The sequence below is a fragment of the Xyrauchen texanus genome, chromosome 2 (assembly GCF_025860055.1).
Source record: "Xyrauchen texanus isolate HMW12.3.18 chromosome 2, RBS_HiC_50CHRs, whole genome shotgun sequence".
Classification (NCBI taxonomy): Eukaryota; Metazoa; Chordata; class Actinopteri; order Cypriniformes; family Catostomidae; genus Xyrauchen; species Xyrauchen texanus.
Genome location: NC_068277.1, coordinates 6,056,133 through 6,083,033, shown reverse-complemented (window position 1 = coordinate 6,083,033; position 26,901 = coordinate 6,056,133). Strand labels below are relative to the sequence as shown.

The window sequence follows — 26,901 nt, the reverse complement described above, 5'->3', positions numbered from 1 at the left end:
TTATTGTATCGACAAAATCCACTGTTGGCCTCTAATTGTCATCATCATAAAATATTTGATATGTTTCATTGCTGGGATTGTTTCCTAAACAAGGCACATATCACCAATAATAACTTGAAACAAATTCATAGAGATGATTGTACAAATAACACTTGAATCTGAAAACTGGTGGAGAAATCACTTAGTGGTATGCCAACTTGAAGGAACGCCCCTTCTGCCTGGCAACAAGCAGGTGACACTGAGGAGGTCCATAAACAGCAGGTGGTAAAAGCTTGTTGGTCTCAGGGTGACATTCCAGAGGGGACATTACTAGATCTGTATAATGTCAACAGTGCACACTGAAACATAACACAGTGATTTAAGAGAGATTCGCTGTGTCTGCAAGTCTGACTGTGTGCTGAGCCGTGACTGTTTAACACGCTGTCACTTGTCTGTCAGGTCAGGGCTTTGTATAGCAGCATATGCATGTTCAGAGACAGAGGCCATATTTGTTTTGGGTAAATGCAGGAAGGGAATGCATGCATACCATTTTTTAATATATGTTATGGGTCGGTGTGAGGCCATGTTTGAAAACGCATCTTTTTTTTCGTAACGTTGTAGTGTGGACAGGGAAAACGGAGACATCTAAAAACAATTACGCATTTGTTGTCATGTGATGCAGTCATGTGATCCATTCAACCCAAAACAATCAAGTTGGCAGCCAACGTTGTACCGGCAATGTTGTGCCTAGAGGTGTGAATCTTCACTGGCCTCATGATTCGATTCGGTTTCGTTTCAGAGGGTAAAGATTAGATTACAAAATGATTCTCGATGCATCTTGTCCTTCAGTTTCTTTCTTTTTCAGTTTATTCAAAATTGATTTTTTTACTCTCTATTTTTTCCCTTTCAGCTTTTTATTTAACAGCTGTTTTAAAAAATCAGAACGAGTCACATTACATAAACTGGCCTTTTACATTCAGGATGAGCTGTGAACAAAACATGGACCATCCACAAGATTAAGTAAATGTTTCTAAAGTTTAAGAATGAAATAAAAACATCTCCCGAACCGCTGCCTCGTCATTATTTTCTTCTATGTTTTCCTCCGTTGTGTGAAAATCAGTGCAATAATGGGTGCAAGCTTGTTATCTCCCGTTGCTATGCGTGGGATTTGAAAGAATTTGGGGATCGTAGTTTCATTGGGGCTCAAATGGACATGTGTTTGATACACCTGGTCTGCAAAGAGTCCTGTTTGTGCACTTAGACTCGACGGGCTGGTTTGAGTATTTCTGTAACTGCTGATCTTGTGAGATTTTCACGCACAACCGTCTCTAGCGTTTGGGCAGAAATGGGCAGTTCTGTGGACAAAAACGCCTTGATGATGAGAGGGATCAATGGAGAATGGCCTGACTGGTTCGAGCTGACAGAAAGGCTACATTAACTCAGATAACACTTCTGTACAATTGTAGTGAGCAGAATAGCATCTCAGAATGCACAACATGTCGAACCTTGAGGCGGATGGGCTACAACAGCAGAAGACCACGTTGTATATCAGCCATCGGCCACCCTGTTCTCTAGTTATCTATCGTTAATGGTATCAGCTATTAAAAATCCTTTATATTGGGGACCTGGGTAGCTCAGCTAGTAAATACGTTGACTAACACACCTGGAGACACGAGTTAGAATCCAGGGCGAATCATATGCTGAGTGACTCCAGCCAGGACTCCTAAGCATCCAAATTGGCCCGGTCGCTAGGGAGGTTAGAGTCACATGGGGTAACCTCCTCGTGGTTGCTATATCGTGGTTCTCGCTCTCGGTGGGGCATGTGGTGAGATGTGCATGGATGCCGCGGAGAATAGCGTAAAGCCTCCACACACACTATGTCTTCACGGTAACGTGCTCAACAAGCCACGTGATAAGATGGTCTCGCACGCGGAGACAACTGCGATTCGTCCTCCGCCACCCGGATTAAGGCGAGTCACTACACCACCACGAGATCTTAGAGCGCATTGGAAATTGGCCATTCTAAACTGGGGAGAAAAGGGGAGAAAAAAAGGTTTTGGGCTCATTACTGAAATATCTATGTTCCTTGAAATAATTGTTCTTTAAAATCCATAGACAAAATTGGACAAAACTGTGGCTATTGGGAATGCCCATAATGCTGTGTGCTTAAATTATTTAATTGGTCAAATGGAAAATATGGGGGCATTTAAAAAGATGATATTAAGAATTCATAGAGGTCTTAACTCTTCTAGTATTATTTATGTTGTTTTGTTGCAAAAAGTTATTTCTTGTGACGTCATCATTAGGGTGATCTCTGTCCCATTTTGGTCAAGTTGGACCCTTTTAAAATTATCTAGCATTTCTGTGGAGAAATAAGTTTATTTAATGATTGAACTAGAATCAGTTTTACTCTTTATTATTTAAGCTGTGTTATTGTATGACCTAAAATATCAGTTAAACAATATTTAAATGGCAAATCTGATTTTAGTGTACTTGCATCTAGTTACCTTAAGTTAAATAGTAAATGTCCTTCTATATGATCCACAAATTTGGTGAACATAATTACACAATTGCCATAATTGCCATTTCTCTTCCTGTACTTTTTACGAAATCGTGCCCCTGATGGCTTTGACCTTTTTATTATAACACACTGACTGTGATACTTGATCCACAAGGTGTACACTGTCACTCCCGTCCCTCTTCTCTCTTTCTCTTTTCCCGGCAGCAGCACCCACTAACACCAGGGACTTAATCTCTGTCTCAGATACTGCAACCATAAAGCAGAACCTGTTTGAACATTTAAATATTTATATATATTTTTATATGCCTAGAAACCGCCCTGCTCTGGTATGTGTGTTTTGTATAGCTTGCACTGTAGCACACATGCTCTGTGCTGTCACTTACAGATATGCAGTGATCCCAGTTCTGTGGTGTGGCTGTTGGTCTTTCCAGTTCCCAAATTACCGTAATTTCCTGCAGCCATCCAGCGCCATTAAGCATTACTGTGAAACACAGAGCTGTACCTCTTAACACACGGGTTTCAAGACAGCACTGCCGTCTTTTAAGATCAGTGTTTTATGCCATCCCAGAGGAAAGATTCATTGCTCAGATGTTACTCTTTCCCAGCTCAAGAGAATCAAGTTCTCAGTTAAGTTTCAATGAAACCCTGTAGATGTCCACAAAACTAACAGATGCGAAACAAAGGCAGCAAAACTTCTCTTCGTCTGTCCTGTAAAATCAGGAAACTTTTGGAACGCTGTGTGGTGGATGAAATCAGAGCAGGAAGAAAAATAAGCCCAGTATTTTGCTACTGCTTGGTTTTTATTAGTGTTTTACCAGCCCCTGCTGTGTTCATGTTGGATCACATTAGCTGCTGGTATCCAGGGAAGGAGCTTTCGTCAGACTGATGCGTTGATCACAGAGCTTTCGCCAAGAGGTATCAAAGAAACCAGCTTTGCAGGTTTACCTCTGTTATTTCCATTGCAAGGGATAGTTCACCCAAAAATGAAAATTTGTCATCATTTACTCACCCTGTTACTTTCTTTTTTAAAAATGATTTATCCCATTTTCTCCCCAATTTGGAATGCCCAGTACTTAGTAGGTCCTTGTTGTGGCGCGGTTACTCGCCTCAATCCGGGTAGCGGACGACAAATCTCTGTTGCCGCCGCTTCTGAGACCGTCAATCCACGCATCTTATCTCGTGGCTTATCTGCATGACACCGTGGTGACTCACAGCATGTGGAGGCTCATGCTACTCTCCACGATCCACGCACAACTTACCACGCGCCCCATTGAGAGCGAGAACCCCTAATCGCGACCACGAGAAGGTTACCCCATGTGACTCTACCCTCCCTAGCAACCGGGATAATTTGGTTGCTTAGGAGACTTGGCTGGAGTCAATCAGCACACCCTGGACTCGAACTCGTGACTCCAGGTGTGGTAGTCAGCATCAAAACTCGCTGGGCTACCCAGGCCCCTGACTTTCTTTCTTTCATATGGCACAAAATCTGATTTTTTGGAAGAATATCCTGGCAGTGCTTTTCCATATATTAAAAGTGAATGATGACTGGGGATTTCATTCTCCAAAAATGACAGAAAAACAAACGTGTAGTGTATTTTTGGACTCTCAAAAATGGTAGTTAGGGGCCAAGCACAGAAGGTGCATAGCCCCTATTGTATCCGTTAGTATTTATAGTGATTGGCCCTTAAATAGTTGTATACTCTAAACCAAGGATATCCCTTTGGCATCACTCAGATTGTTGATTGTGTGGTGCTGTGGTTAGATCTCTGGGCTTCAGTTCAAAGGACTGGGTGAACCCCAGTTTGAGACCCGTTTCAGCTGGTATAAACATTGTGACACTGTTGTGCTGAAGCTCTTTGCAATGTGCTTAGGGAATGGCTTTAGGGCTGGGCCCTGATCATGGCTGCTTGCAGCTATATTTTTGAAATGATTGTTTTTACTACTTTCAACATTATTTGTACTTCAAACCGTTATTTTGTTGGACAAGAAAAACTAGCTTCACGCCTCGTGACCCATATTTGGTTTTCGAAAATGGGTCAAACGTTGCAATTTGGCACATTGAGAGCCCCGTATCTTTGGGATCTAACCATATATTGCCTTACAAATTCAATTTCAAAAAGGAAAGTTTGTTCTGAACCCGAACCTAAAAGGATATTAAGATACCTTTAATATTTATGGAATTACAGACACTCCAACTTTGGAAAAAACAACAACAAGTTGTACCATTGTCATATAATGACATTTATAGTAAACTAATTTGAGTAATAGACCTACCTAGCTCTGTGTGTAATTAAAATAATAACCCTCTACGAGATAATAATTATACTATTTCTTATTATACACTCACCGGACACTCTAATAGGAACACCTGTACATCTACATATTCATGCAATTATCTAATCAACCAATCATGTGGCAGCAGTGTAATGTATAAAATCATGCAGATATGGGTCAGGAGCTTCAGTTAATGTTCTCATCAACCATCAGAATCGGGGAAAATGTGATCTCAGCGATTTCAGACGGGCTGGTTTGAGTATTTCTGTAACTGCTGATCTCCTGGGATTTTCACATGCAGCGGTCTCTAGAATTTACTCAAAATGGTGTCAAAAGTAAAAAAAACATTCAACGAGTGACAGTTCTGTGTCGGCTTGTAAATGACAGAGATCAGAGGAGTTCTATGCAGAATAGCATTTCTGAGCATACAACATTGAGGCTACCTCTGGGTAAATGGTAAATGGTCTGCACTTATATAGCACCTTTTTAACCTTAGCGGTATTCAAAACGCTTTACACTGTGACACATTCACCCATTCACACACACACATTCATACACCAATGGTGGCAGAGCTGCCATGCAAGGCACTAGCCTGCCATTGGAAGCAACTTGGGGTTCAGTGTCTTGCCCAAGAACACTTCGGTATGTGGAGTCCTGTGGACCGGCATTCGAACCACCAACCCTGCGATTAGTGGCCGACCCGCTCCACCACCTGAGCCACAGCCACCCCTAGTAGTGGGTACCACAACTGTCAGCTTAGAACAGGAAACTGAGGCTGCAGTGCCAAACAGACTCACCAAAACCGGACAGCATGTGATTTAAAAAACATCGCCTGGCCTGACAAACCTGGATATCTGCTGAGGTGCACAGATGGTGGGCCCACAGCAGCCTCAGTTTTCTGTTCTTGGCTGACAGAAGTGGAACCCAAAATGGTCTTCTGCTGTTGTAGCCCATCCGCCTCAAGGTTAGAGATGCTATTTAGCTCACTACAATTGTACAGAAGTGTTATCTGAGTTACTGTATCCTTTCTGTCAGCGCAAACCAGTCTGGCCATTCTCCGTTGACCTCTCTCATCAACAAGGCGTTTCCATCCACAGAACTGCCGCTGACTGGTTGTTTTGTTTTTTTGCACCATTCTCTATACACTCGTGAAAATCCCAGGAGATCAGCATTTACAGAAATACTCAAACCATGGTTGATGTGAACATTAACTTAAGCTCCTGACCCATATCTGCATGATTTTGCACATTACACTGCTGCCACATGATTGTTGAACTATTCCTTTAACACACTATTTTTCTGGTGAAATCAAGAGCCCCATTCACAGAACACTGTGTGTCTTTGTTCCTGCATCGTAATGGTCCCTACAGCTCTGTAGCCTTCAAGCCTGTGAAACTTTCTGGCCGCTGGCCAGAGACAGACTTCACAAACAAAGCATTCAGTCATCTGCTTGAATTACAGATTTAGGGACGGCAGAAGAGTTTTGTAGGCTCTGAGGTGTTGTTGGGATGGAATGGAAAATAAACGTCACAGGGAGGTTTCCTTTTCTAGCCTCCGCAGGGGGCAGGGAGCTCCTGTATGCCTTGGCAGACCCTCGTAGTGCCTGACCTAGTCTCAGCATGCTTTACATGTGGGCCTCTCAGCTTGATAAAGGGTGTGTGCTTTATCAACATCAGCAAAGACCTGTAAGAGGGCACAACTGCACGCCATCCAGCTTAGACTGGACAAAAGACATTCAAGGTTTAAAGGGACTGTGGGTGGACGAAGAAAGCATCACTATTACTATCGCTAACACTTGGGGTTAGGGGTACTTTCAAATCTCTGTATGGTCTGCACTTATATAGCACCTTTTTAACCTTAGCGGTATACAAAGTGCTTTACACTATGTTTCATTCACCCATTCATACACCAATGACGGCAGAGCTGCCATGCAAGGCACTAGTCTGCCATTGGGAGCAACTTGGGGTTCAGTGTCTTGCCCAAGGACACTTTGGCATGTGGAGTAGTGTGGGCCGGGAATTGAGCCACCAACCCTGCGATTAGTGGCCGACCCGCTCTACCACCGGAGCCACAGCCGCCCCGTGATAACAGTGTTATTGAACGAATATGACTGAATTTACTGAACTGATTTTCTCTTGTTCCCACAGCCAGCATCTTCCGTTACAACGCTCTTTCGTTAGTCTATCTTCTGTACCTGCTGCTGCTTCCATGGTTTCAATGGCCCAATAAACGAACACTACGAGGTGAGTTTCCCAATGCTTTGTTTTTCAATGTCACCATCCTCTGTCTGGCAGGAAACTGTGCTAAACTGTAAAACAATTTGATTGCTAAATGAATAAATGTGTGTGACTGTCTCGGGATGTTGTTTTGGTGAATTGCATGAGAACTAGTGTCATCTTCAAATGGCTCATCTTCAAACCTGTGGACGGTTCCCAGACTCTCTGAAGCAAAAATGGCTAAATTAATCTTGCTGGAAAACATGTAGTGCTGGATTTAACAAAATTGCTAAAGTTCTTGTCATTGAGTATTTGATCATATTCAAGGGTTTTGACAGCTGCACATTCCTCGAATTCGAGTTATTGACATTAAATTAGATTTACACATATGGCACTTATATTCAAAGGACCTTACAGTGCATTCAAGGATTATATTTATCAGCATGTGGTAAATATATATTACACCTTACACGTTACAATGGCATCTGTCAAGGTGTGGGATATATTAGTCAGTTCTTGAATTTCATGTGTTGGGAGCAAGTAAAATGGGCAAGCGTAAGGATCTGAGCAACTTTGACCGAGCCCACAGAAGAGCTACTGTTGTACAAATTGCTGAAAACATAATGCTTGCCATGATAGAAAGGTGTTAGAACACACAGTGCATCACAGCTTGCTGCGTATGGGGTTGCGTAGCCGCAGATCGGTCAGGGTGCCCATGCTGACCCGTCCACCAAAGCGCCTACAAAGGGCACGTGAACGTCAGAACTGGACCATGGAGCAATGGAAGAAGGTGGACTGGTTTGATGACTCATGTTTTCCTTTAGATCATGTGGAAGGCTGGGTGCGTGTGGGTCGTTTACCTGGGGAAGAGATGGCAGCATGGGAAGAAGGCAGGCCGGCAGAGGCAGTGTGATGCTCTAGGCAATGCTCAGCCGTGGATGTTCATTCATGTGGATGTTATTTTGATATGTACCTCCTACCTAAAGATTGTTGCAGGCCACAGACACCCCTTCATGGTAATGCTATTCCCTGATGGCCTCTTTCAGCAGGATAATGCGCCCTGCCACACTGCAAATATTGTTCAGGAATGGTTTGACAACAAGTTCAAGGTGTTGATTTGGCCGATTGAGCATCTATGAGATGTCCTGAACCAACAAGTCCGATCCATGGAGGCCCCATCTCGCAGCTCACAGGGCTTAAAGGATCTGCTGCTAACATCTTGGTGTCAGATACCACAGGACACCTTCAGAGGTCTTGTAGAGTCCTCGATGGGTCAGAGCTGTTTTGGCTGCATGAGGGGAACCTACATAATATTAGGCAGGTGGTTTTAATGTTGTGGCTGATCGGTGTATATTTATTTTTATATATCTATACATACAGCTCCAGAAAAAAATTGAGAGATCAGTTTCTCTAGATTTACTATTTATAGTAGTGTGTTTGAGTAAAATTTACATTTGTGTTTTATTCTATAAAGTACTGCCAACATTTCTCCCAAATAAAAATATTGTCATTTTGAGCATGTATTTGCAGAAAATGACAACTGGTCAAAATAACCAAAAATATGCAGTGATTTCAGACCTTGAATAATGGAAAGAAAACAAGTTTATGATTATTTTTAAACAACACAATACTAATGTTTTAACTTAGGAAGAGCTCATAAATCAGTATTTGGTGGAATAACGCTGATTTTCAATCACAGATTTCATGCATCTTGGTGCTCTCTGCCAGTCTTTCACATTGCTGGTGGATGACTTTATGCCACTCCTGGTGCAAAAATTCAAGCATCTTTGTTTGATGGCTTGTGGCCATCCATCTTCCTCTTGGTCAGATTCCAGTGGTTTCAATGGGGTTCAGGTCTGGAGATTGGGCTGGTCATGACAGGATCTTGATCCGGTGGTCTTCCATCCACACCTTGATTGAACTGGCTGTGTGGCATGGAGCATTGTCCTGCTGGAAAAAACGATCCTCAGAGTTGGGGAACATTGTCAGAGCAGAAGAGCAGAAGGAAGCAAGTTTTCTTCCAGGATAACCTTGTACATAGCTTGATTCATGCGTCCTTCACAAAGACGAATCTAGCTGAAGCACCCCCAGATCATCACCGATCCTCCACCTGATCATTTAATGGTTAGACGGAGACCTGGAGAGGCCTTCAAGCCAAAGTGTCTCGCACCCACTGTGAAATTTGGTGGAGGATCGGTGATATATATATATATATATATATACACACACACTCTACCGGTCAAAAGTTTTGAAACACTCATTCTTTATTATAATGTTTTTCTTCACATTTTAGAATAATAGTCAAGTCATCACAACTAGCAGACATTTTCTCAAGCAATGGTAGTGTATATTTAATATTAATATGTTTATCAACAGTTACAAATATAAAAATATGATCTTCACATATTTAGGAAACTGGTAGACACTGTGACACATTTAGACAGGAATTACTGTACATTTAATGTATAATCTGATTTATTATAATAATAAAGCATCATATAATTATTTATTATTTTATATAATAATATATATTAGGAATTTTCAAGAAAGTATAGATATAAAATATAAATAATCTAATATATGAATTTAAACATGAAAAATATTTAAATATTACATTTATATAATATATGAAACAAAATAATATTAATTAAATCTATTTTTATTTGATTTACATTTTATATCATATATAAAATCTTTTAAAAACTTACACTCTTACTCCAGTAAGTGCTGACATTTAAGAATAACAATTAGTCAGTTTGCCAAACCATGAGTTTACCGACCATAACAATCGATTATAAACAATTATAAACCACTGGACATTCATTCCTGCTGTTTAATGAGATGATACATAAAAGGCTCTTTCGCTGTCTAAAGTGGTTTTGTATTCAGCTTGTCCCATAATTTGCTATGTATACATTTATTTATATATAATAAAATGTATATATGATTTCATTAATTCCTGCTGTATTAGAGAGAATCAGACTAAAACATCTGCAATGCTTAAAAGATTGAATAAATCAAATATTTTAGCATTTTTGCAACTCTAAATCTATTTAGTTATTGCTTACATTCAAGAATAGCAATTAGTCAGTTTGCCTCTTTGGCTCAGAAGTGGTATTGTATTAACCTCTTCCCATCTGAGCACCTGTCTATGTAAATGTGGCGGGGCCGGGTCGTGATCCTACACACCCGGTCCCGTATTAGGCTAATTAAGCTACCGTGAGTGATAAAGTTCACTGCAGAGGATCGTGCGGGAGAGAGAGTTCGTTAACGGACATGTCCGTCATGTGTGTGTTTATGTTGTCTTTTGAGTTTACAATTAAACTATTATTTATATTGAAAAGCCAGTTCTCGCCGCCTCCTTTCCATTGATCACTTTACACTGGTGATGAAACCCGGGAAGGAGGAGGGATACGCCGTAGTAGAGTTCTCGCCACTACCGTCCACCCCAACGGAGCAGCCGCGGCCATCTGCCGGGGGACGAGGAGCCCAGCCGCCTGAAAGAGAACGATGGTCGCCGACCGCGAGGGGAGAAGGGGCTCCTAACCGACCGCCTGGAATGGTCAGGGCCACTGCCAGGGGCACAGGACTCGCCTACCGGCCGCTGAAACACGGCAGGGTTTAAGACCGCCAACCGCGAGTGGGGAGGGGCTCACTGCCGACCGCCTGGAGCGGGAGAACCGCTGCCAGGAGCGGGGGAGACCCCTTCTGTTCCCCGAGAACGCAGCGGAGCCTTCCGTCCGCCTGGGGCTGGAGGACTGCCTCTGATCCGCCCGGAGAGGCGCGGCTGTCGTCCGATAGAGGGTGGAGGAGTGGCCGAGGAACAAGCTGCGGCGTATCGGAGAACTGGCCCTTTACAGTAATGTAACACCTCACTATGATGTATTAGTGAGGAGGAAGAAAAGAACTAGTAGTTTTGGCACCTTTGTTTCAATCGTTTACTGAAAATTCGGTCAAAAACTGTTGCTCCGTCTTTCGTTCTTAAAGGAAACGTGCCAATCTTAAAGGCGCCAAGGACAGTCCAAGACGGAGCAAACCATTATAGAATAAACGTGGGGGTGGGGGGGGTAGTGCTCAACAAATGTACATAGATAACATAAACCTAAACTAATTTAAATATCTACTCAAACGTTCATGCCTTTAGTGTTACATTTTTATTATTCAAATCATGGCTCTTACACAACAAGAGGTTTTCGGTTCTGAGATGTACAGTATGTTTTGAACTCTTATATGTCAAGATATCACGGCAAGTTTGATTTTCCAATTCATGAGCCCTTTAAGAGATGATGTTTCAGGGCTTTGATCCAGTTTAGATGTCTTTTATTTTCTCTGGGAGTGGCACCGAACAAAGCTTTTGTAAGAGCAGCATCAGTGATAATAGACGGGGCGTTTACACATCGTTACTTGCAGTAACAAAGTGACCTGAAAGGAGTAGGTTACCCAAATATGACATTTCTGTCCATATGGAGTCACATCTTATTTATACTGGCAATACCTCTCATTTGGTATCCAACTTTTAAAAGCTATGGCCAGTTGCGCTGCCTCCCAATAATATCAGTGCATCCGGTGACACATTGTTTGTGTGAATGGGGCAGAAGGCTGGTCATCTATGTCTGGGCTGTTGTCCAGAGCACTGTAGCTCACATCGGGTTATCAACAGAGCCACTTCCTGTTTAAGAGGCAGGAGTGCTGGACACAAAGCTGTTAGTAGTATATACTTGATAACAGGGCTTAACAAGGTGCTGAAAAGTTGATGATGCCCTGTATAACAGAGTCGCTCTACTAAAGCTGTGACTACTGCCCGGCTTATAACAGAATGACACAATACCGAAATACTGTTGTTTTCAGGTTCACCTGACCCCTATGGAACACGAACGGCCCATAAATAAATGCATTTTTAAACATAAATGTGTTTAAGTGTGGATCTGGCCCGTAGTTGCTATGATTGGCCTTTTTATTTTTGTGAGGGTACAAGAATGAAAAAGACCTCATGTCTACCAAAAATCTGAGAGGTAGGACGTGTGCCAGTTGCTTTACCTCCATGAAATAGGTGTGGAATTCCAACCTGATCTCATGACAAGTTGAAAATGTAACATTTAACATTTTAATTTAATTCTGCTCAAATGAACGAAATGACTTGAATAAAGATTCGTTAATTTTGCTGAATGAGACTCAAAGATCCAAGTCAGTAAAATGATCCGATCTTCCCATCACTGGTCTGATGAAGGGTTGACTTGTTCTCTGGACGACGCCCCTTCGCTCTTTTCCATTGGTGAGAACTGAAGCCGCCAGTGTCCCGATATGGCGCTGACATCTTGGGACTTCAGTCTGCGCAGTTGCGATTTCGGGACCAGACCTGCGCAGTAGTGAGCAGGAAGTAAAGCCGCGAAATCAAGGCCCCGCCCTCACTCTCGCTGAATCAATCGCAAAAAATTATTTAAATAATTAATTATAGAAATTTAGATATTAAATTTAAAGCTCCAATCTCCTCAGTCCTCCGAAGATCCCGAAAAAAAGTCAGTTGGTGCTTCAGTGACTACTTCGCTCAGAGAATCTGTCAATCACAGCTGTCATGATGTCACAGCACCGTTTTTATAGCATCAAATAACTAAAAACAAACTTATTTTGAAAACAAACACTTGAAATGACATCAACGTGATAGTTTCTGTCATTTACTGTAGTTTCTATCTTTGGAAAAAAGATATGTGAAGTGTAATTGAATTGTTTAGTTGGTCTCACGTCCCGTTGAATAACATGGGGAGGCGGGGTTTATGACCTATACTAGGACCAGTCACCGGGGGGCGATTGAGACGTTTTGGCTTCACTTTTGAGGGCTTGTGCGGCACGCTTGGTTCATGCCTACACAGCTGAAGTTTCACTTACTGCCCCCTGGAGAAAACAGGTGGTACTTCAAGCTTGATTTTCTGAGGAAATTCATTCTGTTTGTTGATTGGTTGTTCTCAATGGGAATAAAAGTCTTAATCTTTTCGTACAGGCCAAGTTGTACAATATCGTCAGATTTCGCCATCTGGAGTTGTCATGAGACTATGTTGGGAATTACAACAGCTACCGTGTTTGTTTCCCACTGTCTGGACATTTCTACACTTGTTACTCTCCAGGGAGGCTTACAGCAAGAACTGTGATGATGTGAATTAAGTGACAGTTTTCTAAATGTTTTTTTTTTTTCGCTGGGGATATTCTGGCACAGAATACCTACTCAGAAAAGCACTGTAACTGCCAGCCACTGTAAAGTGAAACTTGACAGTGAACAATATTAATGGTTTTAATGAAAACCATCTTGCTCGTTCCCTACTATGGATTAACTGCTCATTCTGTGGCCTGGAAATGTGAGGAACACCAATGCCAGTTGTGAATAATCACAGGCTTAAAAGCTTTAGGAAAATATACATCACCTCAACAAATGTTAGCCAGGGTATATTTGGGTCAAATTCACAGGTATAGTCACAGATTCTTAAATTATTTAGGGTTAGTCCTCACCGAATGGGGAATGGCTAATATTTGAACTGTTACTTGACCAAGTTACCTTCGAGTGTCTTGTAGACACAGTAGTAGACGTTTGCGGTTGACATTGTCTTGAGTCTGGTTTTAATTTAGACTCCGCAAGTTATTACATTTTTAAGAACGGAGTGACTATTGGCACGCAGGTGTATAGCACCTGCCACACAGTTCGGCTCTTTGCACCCCAATAGTCTGGTGGGAACAGAAGTTTACGCTGCTCTGGTGTGGGATGTAATGGCAGTGTGGATATGTTGTTGCGTGCGAAGAACCCAAGTTAAATTCCGCCATTTCATCCCACTCTTCTGCCTATCCTGTTTCGCTCTTTTGCAAAAGTCTCAGAACTCTAACCCTTTTGAAAATGAACTATGGTTTTATGATAGTAATATTATAGTTACCATGTTTTTTTTTTTTTTGGCAGAAACCATAGTTTTTATGCAATTAAGCATGGTGCTACAACTGTAATGTGGGGTTATTATAGTGAAAGTGGTTTTACTATAATAATATTGTTGTAACTATGACTGTAGTAGCCATGGTTCATTTTGTGGTTACTATGATTTTACTACAAAATACTATGGGTTAGGATTAGGGGTTGGTATAGGGTGTCAGTGGGACTCTAAATAAACCTACGGTATACTGTATGTTAGTATTTAAAAAGGGTTAAAAATAGGATATGGCACTGTTTGCACCGGGGTCAAGATGGTAAATGGTCTGCACTTATATAGCGCCTTTTTAACCTTAACGGTATTCAAATCGCTTTACATTGTGACACATTCACCATTCATACACACATTCATACACCAATGACAGCAGAGCTATTGGAGCCACCAATGGAGGCGCTAACCTGCCATTGGGAGCAACTTGGGGTTCAGTGTCTTGCCCAAGGACACTTCGGCATGTGGAGTCATGTGGGCCGGGACCAATCCTGCGATTAGTGGCCGACCCGCCCTACCAACTGAGCCACAGCCGCCCCAGTGACTTGGTGTAAATAGTATCCAACACTAAGTGCAAAGAAGAAGCTTTTTGTTGCTATTTATACTGCAGATAGCATCTATCATCATTTGCACTTTGTGTAAGTAGCTTATGCCATTGAAAGAGATATTACAAAGAAAAACATTTATTTATTTATTTAAAATAACATGCACTAATAATTTGTGCACAGTAAGACCAAGAATATTTATTAAAGTAATTTTGATTTTATGCTCTATATTAAATTCAACTTCTCAGTTTTGTTTTGCATTTCAATGCCTTTATCTGCATTCTATCTGTTAATTCAATATGTGCATGTCTTGTGCAAGTCTGTTTACGTTTTTACATTAAGAGTGGAGAAAAACTTGTAACTGTTGCATATGTACATACACGCTAAACTACATTTAATTGAGTTATTTCGTTGAAATCCCCTGAATATTTAGTCCACATTTTAAACCACAGTTGCTGAGAAGAAAATAGTCAAATATCGGATGTCTGGTCTGAATGTTCGTCTGGAATTTGGGGAAATTATTTCTAGGCATCTGTAGACTGACAGTGGCAGTGACATGCCAAATCCCTCTCATCTGCTCTGTACTTCCCCCTCAACAACCTGTTTTTCATGCTGTCAATCAGCGGTCATGCTCATTTGGACCAGTTACTTAGAATACGGTTGCTTTTGTGATGAATTGACCACATTTGAATTGTCTGGTTTTATGATCATGTAACTCAATACTTCTTTCCAAGCCTCTGAAAAAAGAGCTATTACATCAATTCAAGCATGGTGGTTAGTGTTGGAGCTGTTCTCTGGGGGTTAGAGCATGTGGGCGACACAAGTTTGACGTTTCCTGAGTTTGAAGTAAGTAAATATGAGAAAAGTTTGGGGTGAACTAAAATGGGTTTAATCTATAGTGGCTGTTGTTCTGAATGTTCCACACAAATGCACACTGGGATGTGAGAGTGATGAGATCTCACATGTTTTCCCACTCTTACAGTATGTGAGTGGGAGGAAAGATCTGGAAAGATGCAGTACTCTCTGGGGGGTGTGTGCCACGTACCCCACCTGCCATGGTCACAACTTGGTTTCAGGTTTTACTCATGTTGGTTATGCCAGCAAAGAGATCTATAATCTGCGAAATATTAAAATTACAATACTCTGTGATTATATTTTACTGTAGTAATATGCCAAAATACACAGTATGTATATTGGCAGAATGTGGCAGGGCGGTGGGCCGGGACGGGTTGTGATTCTGCACACCCGGCCCCTAATCGGGCTAATCAAGCCTCAGAGAGGGATAAAGGCCGACTGGAAGCTACAGTGCGACAGAGAGAGATTTACGGACTGCTGTCCGACACCTGTGTTTTTGTTTCAGTTTTATATCACGCCGGTTCTCGCCGCCTCCTTTCTATTAATCCCTTTACACTGGTGCCGAAATCCGGGAAGAAGTAGGGATGTGCCGTAGTAGAGTCCTCGCCACTACCATCCACCCCAATGGAGCAGGAGGACGGAGGAGCCCGGCCACCAGAGAGCGGACGAACGGCCACCGACCACGAAGGGAGAAGGGGCTCCTAACCGATCGCCTGGAGTTGTCATGGCCGCTGTCAGGGGCGGAGGAGACCCCTACCAGTGGCTGAACGTGGCAGGATATGAGACCACCGACCGTGAGCGGGGAGGGGCTCCTGGCCACTGCCAGGGGCGGGGGAGACCCCTTCTGTTTCCTGAGAACACGGGGGGGTTGTAGATCATGCCGGGGGCTCCCCGGCCTGAGAGAATGAGGGAGGAATGTGGCAAGGCGGGGCGGAGGGTGGGGCCGGGTCGTGATTCCGCACACCAGGCCCCTATAAAGGGATAAAGGCTGACTGGATGCTGCAGTGTGACTGCTGTCCGACACCTTTGTGTGTTTGTCTTTTTGTTTCAGTTTTATATTAAACTATTATTTATATTGTCAAGCCGGTTCTGGCCTCCTCCTTTCCATTAATCCCTTTACACAGAATAACCTCAAAATTGGCTGAAAATGTCCCACAGCTAATGTGTAAATCTCCTCGCTCAGCTTGCATAGGTAGACTGTGGATTTTTCCACAGAAGTGCTCGGTAAAATTGCACCATTTTGGGGGCTATCAAGTCGTTTCAGGTGCTCCAGAGCCACGATCCTTGTTCAAACAATCACAGCCGCACGTGTCAAAACACACATGACATCAGAGTGATGTCGTTTTGTGGATCATCCCATAACGGCCCCACAGATTTCACACTCTCCCTGTAGCGTATAGCAGGTTGGAGGTTGATGGCGAGTACTGAACTGGCCTTTCATCGAATGTCCTTGGAACAAACCGGTGCAAATTCCAAGACAAACTGGAAAGACAAATAAAGCTCTGCAGAGGCCTTTCAGTGTGTCCATACCGGAGACTGATACATCTTTCAGTTTTATAAATGTCCTCAATCACCTCTTCTGGTGAAAGTATCGCTGCTGCAACCCAATCGCACATACAGAGGGGTCTAAAATTCTTGAGATCAGATTGAAATTGTAGGATTATTAAAATCGAAAATTGGAAATAAGCAAAGGATTATTAAAATCGAAAATTGGAAATAAGCAAAGTCTTTGAAATAAAGGAACATTATGATGTGAATTGGAGAATTTTTTTTAGGATTCTGCACTTTCAACTCATCAAATCTAAGTAAATGATTGACTTTGACCGTGTTAACTCGTGAATGTAAAAGGTCAGATTTCCTTGCGTCCATTAAAGACGCAAGATGATCTTGGGAACATTCTTAAATCTTGCTCAATAATTTGATCATCAAGGTAGGGTTGCACCAGCTGTGTGTAAGGTGAGATTTTAATAGGTAATAGATTATCATACAGGGGACTGCTCCGGGTTGAAGGTAATCTGAACACTGCAAAATACAGAGATATCCTTAATGAAAACCTGGTCCAAAGCACTCAGGACTTCAGACTGGGCCGAAGGTTCACCTTCCATCAGGACAATGACTAATCGCAAAGCCACGACAATGCAAGAGTGGCTAAGGGACAACTTTATGAATGTCCTTGAGTGGCCCAGCCAGAGCCCGGACTTGAACCCAATCGAACATCTCTAGAGAGACCTGAATATGGCTGTCCACCGACAGTCCCCATCCAACCTGACAGAGCTTGAGAGGATCTGCAGAATGGTAGAAAATCCCCAAATCCAGATGTGCAAAGCTTGTCGCATCATACCCAAAAAGACTCGAGGCTGTAATCGCAGCCAAAGGTGCTTCAACTAAGTACAGAGTTAAGGGTCTGAATACTTATGCCAATGTGATATTATACATTTGCAAAGTTATCAAAAATCTGGTATTTGCTTTGCCATTATGGGGTATGGAGTGTAGATTGATATGAAAAATAAATAAATAAATGGCAAAAACATTTGAAATCAGTTTAGAATAAAGCTTCAACATAAACCAAATTAAGGGGTCTGAATACTTTTTGAATGCACTGTATAAGACATTTCTGATCAAGATTGAACTAACTTCCTGATGTAATATTCCAAATTTAAATTGGTGTCAAAATAGACGCCCAAGGGTGGAAGATCTTGGTTGCCCACTTTTAGAAAATACATGGAGTTCAGTTCTCAAGCATGTCCGCCGCTCCTCATCAATATGTGCAAGGCAATATATAGTAGTATATAGATCCCATATGTCTAAAGTTAAATGATCCCAAATCTTCCCTGGAACTAATCCCCTATGTAACCGATGTGAAAGTGAAGATGGTACACTAATCCACACGTTCTGGACAAGCCCCAAGCTGGAGTGCTACTGGTGATCTGTATTTGAAACCCTTTCAGTGATCCTCCAATACAGGCTAAATCCAGAACCTTTGGTGGCACTGTTTGGGGTTGACCCAGAGGAATCATGGTTATCGACATCAAGGCATGAGGTCCTTGCTTTTACCTCCTTTTTAGCACACAGAGCGGTATTGTTAATGTGGAAGGAGACTGCCCCCCCACTTATACACAGTGGTCCAGAGTTATAATGTCTTGCCTCTACCTCGAAAAGATTAGATATTCTTTACAAGGCTCGGAAAAACCTTTTTGACCTTGCAACCTGTTTTGGACTATTTCCATGGATCTAAATAATGCCTAGTCATTGATCGAGCTTTTCATTGTCATTTGGTGATATTTTCTTTTTATTTATTATTATTATTTATGTTTATTTGATTTAATCGATTCTACATGTGTAGATATGTACATGCATATGAATGTATACATATATATATATATATATATATATATATATATATATATATATATATATGGGTATTTGTGCATGCATTTGTACATGTAGGTGCAATTATGCTGTGACAAGGTCGGCACTGATGGGGTTTCTTTGGACTTGTTGTTGGTGAGGGATGAGAAATTGTCGATTGTAACTTTGTAGCAAAATAAAAAACTTTGAAAGAAAATAGAAGCCCAATTATCTCACCACCTGCTGTATATTCAGGACAACATGATTAAGTGCTGGCTCAATCTAAATAAAAACTAAACCATGACTGATTATGACAACCTCTGTTTTGTCAGACTTTAACTGCAGAAAATGACATGCAATCCAGTTTATATATCTGCTATACTCTCTTGAAGAACATTTATGCTAGACTGATCGTTATATATCTGTAGGTCATCTGCATAGCAATGAAAACATTTTGTGTTTTGAATCAGAGAACCAAGAGGTAACATATATAGAGAAAACAAAATTGGCCCTAACAGGGATCCTTGCGGAACACCACAATGAATTGTTAAAGAGAAGGACATCTAATCTCCAAAAGACACTACAGATGTCCTATTTGACAAACCAGTCTAAAGCCACCCCAGATATTCCCACCCATCTCTCTAATGTATAAATTAAAACTAAATGATCATCTGTATAAAACGCTGCAGTTAAATCAAGCAACGCTAATATGGAGCACTCTCCAGCGTCCTCCGCCATCAGTAAGTCATTGGTCACCCTAAGGAGGGCGAGGAGCATCATTTTGTGTGGTGCATGTGAGATGCTGCCTATGTAGAGTGTTTTTCAAAATCAGTCACTTATGAGGTTGTATTTCAGCTAGGATGCTGCCACAGAACTCAGTTTGCCTATGTAGGCAATAGATTTTGGGACTGCGTTTAAGTCTTTCTATTTCTAATCGGTCTCACTCTTTGTGTGACCTTCCAACTTTGGTCCTTTCTCACTGTATATTTCTTGTCTGTTCTGTAGGACACACTGGATGCTTCATCAAGGCTCTCTTCAGCACCAGTCTGATTTTCCTCTTGGCTCACATCTGCTTTCAGATCTGCCTTTATACGATCCCCAGCCTCGATGATGCACTGGGACACAACTGTAAGTCTGTTTTATTCTGAGCATTGATCAGTGGCTGTCAATTCAGTCATGGGTAAACTGTTGTCCCGTGTTTATCCAGTGGTCGACTGATATGGGTTTACTCACCTTAAAGATTAAGCAAGGAGTAAGATGAGTTTGTTAAAGCTAAAGTGGAGGCTGCCAATCAGGAACAGTTACAGTATCAGCAGATGCAGATAATCTCAAAATGCCCCGATTAATCGGCTTGGTTGATCTGTCCAAGTTTGATCTAAAGACGTGACACAACTGCTAAAGACTTCCATCGGACGCATATGTACATGAGCTATTAAAAAGTAGCAAGGTTTGGACTAGAGGTCTGCATGGGCCTTAAAATGACAAAAACATGTTTGGTGTGAACGGCCCCTAACTTTTCTGTTCATGCATGTCTGTGGGTGAGAGTGCAAAACAAATGAGGTGATCCTGCTCATTCTTTCATTAATTACAAACCCGAACCCGTCCCAAAGTCATACATGAAAAATGCAACGTCCCCTTTCAAAGACATCACAAACTTTATCCTGTTTGTCAGATTGTAGTTGTTTAGATTAGCAGATTCAATTCTCACCCTGTCATTCACAGGTGACAGATTTTAAACATCTTGTGTTGATCCTAAAACAACCTTACTTTTAAATAAACATCATCCTAAACCTTTACATAAGCCTAGATAGGTCAATAAGAATATTTTTTTCATGAACAACATGGATGATCTATTTGGCGTAATCACTGTAAGCTTATTGACATAGCTCAGGTATCACCCCTTACCCGCTAGACATGATATCTAAGCTGTTTGATGAGTCACAGTTATTAGTCTCTCTTCATTTACATTTGTGGTTTGGACATTATGTTGCTTTCCAATCCCAAGGGCTCCTTTGCCGAATCCCAAACATTTTCTAGAAGTCGCCAGGTTGACTGCAGCATCTTTGCGTGTGCTTTGCAGCCTTTGGCTGACTCTACCACAGTGAACTTTAGTGGCTCATGGAAATGTTTCTGGTAGCTTTGCTAGGGCACTTGTGGTTCCAGCTCTTAGAACTGTGACTCACTTTGCCCTGAGGATACAAACCCTTTCTCTCTCTCTCTCTCTCTCTCTCTCTCTCTCTCTCTCTCTCTCTCTCTCTGTAGGCAGCTCGTGGGAGACTCTATCAAGACATGTTGGAGTGTCCAGGTATGTTGGGAATGAGTGAATGTACGAGGAGTCTAAAAGTGAGGTGTCACGCTGGCATCTCTGTTTTGATTGGATTGTAGACAAGAGTGGAAAAACAATGCTAAATAACAATGGGACACACATCGATACATTTTATATTACATATGAGTTTAAATACGTTAAAAATGCAATTCACACAAAACAATTACTTGAATACACAATGATGTTTTCAATTTCTGAATTCAAAGTCATATCGATATTTTTGGCGGCCTTAAGTCAAAAATGTCTTTGTGGAAAAACTGGAAGACATGTTGGCATATCTAGTCTGGAATAATCTTTTATTATCGTTATTAACTATACTACTATAAAAAACAATATTTAAAAAACGTTTTTACACCAAAACATGTTGTCGTGACAACATTAAATTCCCAAAACGTAAAACAGAGAGGACCCCATTCGTGTGAAGTTTTAACAAAATATCCAATATTTCAGCATTTATGAGTAAAGGCACATTTTGTTCAGGTCAGATGGACTAACCCTAAGAAAACTTCTTGAAATTCTTGACTCGTGACATATTTGTGATCAGGGCCGGCCTGTGGGTTTGTGGGGCCCAAGGCAAAATCGTGAAAAAGGCCCCAACAATGTGAATATTGTCATAGAAAATTGTCAAATTGTCAAAAAGCACTCTATAACTCAATAGATGACAAATAATGTGTCCAAGAACTTTTTCCCCCATGACAATTTTAGGTTAAAAATGTACATGATGTAAATAGCATAATTTGAAATTAAATGTATAAAAGAAAAGTGTGTTTTTGGTGCTGTCAGCATTTCTTCACTATTTCAATATTTTTTTGCCATTTTAACCCTTTAAGCTCAGATAGGCCCACAGAGTATCAAAATAAAAATATCAAAATAATAATAACTGCAGTCTTGACCAACACAAAATAGGTATGGTTTGAAAGCTTAGAAGCTCTTCTTTCCAATGCATGGAGGCATTATGACCAAAACTGAACAAGTGCTTTGGAATTTGCAGACAAATCAGAAGTGTTACGTTTTGATAATTTAGAAATAATTTTGCACTTTACATATTATTGTAATCGGTAAAAACATCAAACTGATCTAAAAGCCATTTGTCATATGTTGTTGGAAAGCTCTCAAATGGAAGAAAACAAGCAGACTATTTGTTTTACTCACAGACAAAAATACAGCATGTAATAGCTAAGAATATGTCTATTATGTACATGTTACACGTTAACAGCTCTTGCTTATATGCGCGTATATAAACAGAGCATAAAATATGACATATAACATACCGTTACTTAGAGGAGGTGATTATCTTTAAAATGAGCCCACACACAATGTAATCGGATGCATAGATCATTAGATAATTCACATAAAGCACAATGTGCACACAGCACATAATGTGCTATCTGGCTAAAAACATGTTCGCTTTTCTGGATCAGATGACTTTATCTGTAATGTAGTTGGATGTCCAGTGTCATTGAATGCTAAACCAATTGTATTAGGATTCAGATCACTGCAACCAGAGGTGAAAGTCATCCAAATAGGGGCAGAGAGGATTGTTCACTGTAATTACACATGGCCACCAGGAGATGGCGCCAAGCACATGACGAACACTCAATGTGTTTGAATGGTTCTGAGCACGGTACAGAACGGTTACAGTAGCATTTCCACTTGAGCATGGTTCAGCATGGCACGATTATCAACTATTCTCGTACCAGAATTCTCAGCACGGTTAGCTAACCATACTCAACCATTCTCAACCATGCCGGTTTTGTGTATCGTCATGGTTTTTATTGTGTATTTTTTGAAACACCTTTTCCATCACGGAAGTATATTACTAGCTCATTTAAACTCAAAATACATATATCATATTTTCATATAATACTTATATAATATTTAGTCAATAAATATCCTTTTTAGCTAGTCTGGGAACTTTACCTTTCTGCATGTTTGTGTGTGGTGACAAACACAAGCCCTCAGCAAATGATGGTAAACCACTCGCCTTTTTCTCCTTACTTTTCATTTGAGACTCTGTGTCTTTGCTGTTTGTTAGCAGAGTAAAACCTGGAAAAAAAATCAGTCCTAAAAACCTGAATATGCGATCATCCTCCATAGTGCACTCGCTCCAATGTTTACCTGTCATGCCGTCGCAACAGACGGATCTGTTGCATAAATTCTTCTGATTTCACCGCAACAAAGCGGAAAAAGAAACCATAACCGTGCCAGCTGGCCTGGATCGGCACGTAACGGTACAGTTTGGCAATGTAAACTGATGGTGGAAAAGTGGCTAATGATGGCTCAAATGACACAGAATGGAACTGAATGAGACCTTGTTACTCATGCCTGCATGCTTTGGAGAGAGCATATCTTTAGTTGTTGTTGTGTTTGCATGGGAAATTAGTTCTTATATACAATTTGATTTGTTTTGAGAGGCTTTTTGGAGACTACGATAAATTCGATTTGTAATGTGATTGGGAACAAAACAAAAGCAGTTTTTTCCGAGCTACCTTCTTTACACTGTGAGATATATAATGTCAAATTTATTTATTTATTTATTTATTTTTAAGCTGTTTCTTAGGCTGAGAGTCTCAGAAATTGTCAATTGATATCATTAAAATTTTCTTTAAAATGATACCAAACACACTGGCGACCTGTCCAGGGTGTCCCCTGCCTTTCGCCCAATGTTAGCTGGGATAGGCTCCAGCCCCCCGTGACCCTGTACACAGGATAAGCGGTTGATGATGGATGGATGGATGGATGATACCAAACACTTTTTGTTTTTTTGTAGTTATAAGCCTTTACTTTTGGGTATGTTACTGAAACAGCCTCAGAGCTTAAAGGGTTAATAACTTTTAAACTAGAAGTAGAAATAAAATAGAAAGGTCGTGGAAACTTAGAAGTATATGTTTTACAGAACTAACGATAAACAATATAATTTTACAGCATTTATTAATCTTGGATGATGTTAATTAATAAAATATATACACAATTGATCCTTGTTGGTTCATTTCCGTTCATATTGCATTAATGAATGTTAACATGTGCAACTTTTAATGTTAAAAATGCATTATGATATGTAGAAATTAACATTAACCAAGTGTTAAGTGCTGCAAAAGTATTGTTCCTTGTTAAAAGCGTGAGCTAATGTTACAAAATACAGCCGTATTGTGAAGTGTTACACATTACAGTCTACAAAATAAGAAAATGCTAAAGAGTAGATGAAGTGCCACACCGCAGGACACTGCTGAAAATGATTGAAATTTCATTTCAACCACCCTTTTAACTATGCGTAAATAAAAAGAAGTTTGGCCAGAATATGTGCAAAAGTACCGTGAGTACTGTCTGATCTGTACAAAACCACGTTGTTCAGATGTGTCTACTAAAAATGATGTTGCCCCTGCAGGCTGCCTCTGGAAGACCCCTGGAGTGTGATGTGGCTCCTGACTCCAGACCTCGGCATCTTCATCATCTCACTGGTCACTCTGATACTGTGTAACCGTCTGTTAAAGCAAAGGGACAATGGACCCATACCTCAAATATCTACCCTAATACACGAGGTGAGCCGAGCAATCTTCTGCTCACTTATTATGGGTACAACAATCCTGGATAAAGTTGTCCTAGGCTGTGTCTCTGTTGTGAATCAGTATATTGTGAACATTAATTTGGAAACTAGCAAGGGTGTTGATCCACTAAACATTGGGACACTCTTGACTCAATTACCTGCAACTTGATTATGAGGTTTCGCATTAAATCAGCAAGTATTAATCAACAACATCCCTGTATTCCTTTGTTTTTATAATTCGACCAGATAGAAAACAGTTGCTACTACAATAAGGGCTTCAGAGGAAGAACTACACTGATTTTTGTTTTTTTTGGGTTTAACATAATTCAGTTGTGGACATTGATTAAATACAATGAAAATTGGGGGCTTGGGTAGCTCAGCAAGTATTGACGCTGACTAACACCCCTGGAGTCGCGAGTTTGAATCCAGGGCGTGCGAGTGACTCCAGCCAGGTCTCCTAAGCAACCAAATTAGGAGTACGGACTGTGTTTGTGCACACGAACAGAAAACATGATAAGTTAAAGTAACTAGAGCTTAGTACGCGCAGATATTTGGAGTGAGCGATGAGCTTTTCTAGCCCCTCTTGAAAGTTCACAGCAGGAACTGTTTATGCCCCAGAAATGCCAGCGTAATAGTGCTTAATAGGAAATATGTTGTCATACAGTGCTAATGAGTGTTTTTCTTGTGCAGTTTGATACTACAGTAATATCAGTCTTTAAACAGTGTGCTGTCAACAGCCTGTAGCCATGGAAACACAGTCACATGGCACCTGCATTTAAAAAAAAAAAAAAAAAGAATTGTCATAATTTACTCACACTCATGTCATTCCAAACCGTATGACTGACTTTCTTCCATGGAACACAAAAGGAGATGTTAGGCAGAATGTGAGACTCAGTCACCATTCACTTTCATTGCATCTTTTTTCAATAGGATGAGGATGATGACGATAATAGTAGAATAATTTACTGGGTGTTTACAACAAAGGTTAACAGTGAAGAGCAAAGTCATATGGGTTTGGGACAACATGAGGTTGTGTAAGTGATGACAGAACACCCCCCTCTTTCCATTTTGCTGTTTTCATGTTTTAAAGTTTCTAATGCTCCCTGTTCTGCACCCTGTGATGTTTTATATGTTCTTGCACTCATATTTCTGTTCTTTCACTCTGACTCTTTGCACCAGCACTGTACAGCGGCCCAGCGCCCGACAACTTCCTGTTGCTGTTGTCAAGGCAACAACATCAACAAACACTGACTGGCCCGCTATGTGTCAGCACAGAAATATAGTAGAACCTTTATTAGATCAATTAGCAAGAGAGGCCCAAGTGCTTAACAAGGCATGTGTGTCCACTTCACTGGAACTGGCTAACAATAGATCCAGTTTCAACATTTCTAAACTTATATACTGTATGACAGCTATCCTTCCTGGATTGATCTCTATTTATCTTTGAGTTAATGCAAAGGAGTGAGACTATACAAGTGTCTGGAAAGATATTTTGAAACTGTGGCTTGCCGAGCTATAAGCTACTCATAATTTAAAAGGAAGAAGTTGTGTTAAACTACAGTGAAGCTGTTAGCTACAATAAGTTACTGGCTGCATTGAAAACAATTCTTTGACTTTGTTCACATGTGGTATCTGAAAACACACAAAAAACATTTTGTTTTAGTTTTATTTCACTTTGTTACACTTTGGAAATGAATGGGTTAAGTGTTCAGGAGCATCCCAGTCCTTTAGATGAGCACATATGTGGATGTGTGTTTGCACACACACACACACATATTCAAACACACTCTTACACCCACACGCATACAGTCGCACACTCGCACGCGCGCACACTCACAAACACACACGTGCACTCTCACACACACGCGCATACTCTCATACAAACACACACACACACACACTCACAAACACTCATACAAACATGCACACACACAATCAAAAAAACCACACACTACTACACGCACACACACATACACAGTCGCACACACACACACACACACACTCACAAACATACGCACATACACTCATACAAACACGCACACATACAGTCGCACTCGCGCACACACACATACACACTCACAAACACACGCACGCGCACTCACACGCACATACACTCATACAAACACACACTCACACATACACATTCACACGCACTCACATACACATTCAAACACTCATACACACACATACAGTCACACACGCATACACACACACTCACAAACACACACGCACATACACTCATACAAACACACACGCACATACACTCATACAAACACACATACACAGTCGCACACACACATACACACTCACAAACACACGCGCACTCACACACACGCACATACA

General features: G+C 41.1%; 1 protein-coding gene across 2 annotated transcripts in view; it reads left to right on the top strand.

Annotated features, from left to right (window-relative positions):
* LOC127619372 (piezo-type mechanosensitive ion channel component 1-like) overlaps positions 1 to 26,901 on the top strand; it is a 140,393-nt gene that overhangs the window by 33,270 nt on the left and 80,222 nt on the right. For both annotated transcript variants that reach the window (XM_052092278.1, XM_052092271.1), the window contains exons 2-5: positions 6,922 to 7,017; positions 19,694 to 19,816; positions 20,951 to 20,993; positions 24,400 to 24,553. In XM_052092278.1, coding sequence (XP_051948238.1) covers positions 6,922 to 7,017; positions 19,694 to 19,816; positions 20,951 to 20,993; positions 24,400 to 24,553 — 416 coding nt within the window. The remainder of the gene's footprint in view (positions 1 to 6,921; positions 7,018 to 19,693; positions 19,817 to 20,950; positions 20,994 to 24,399; positions 24,554 to 26,901) is intronic.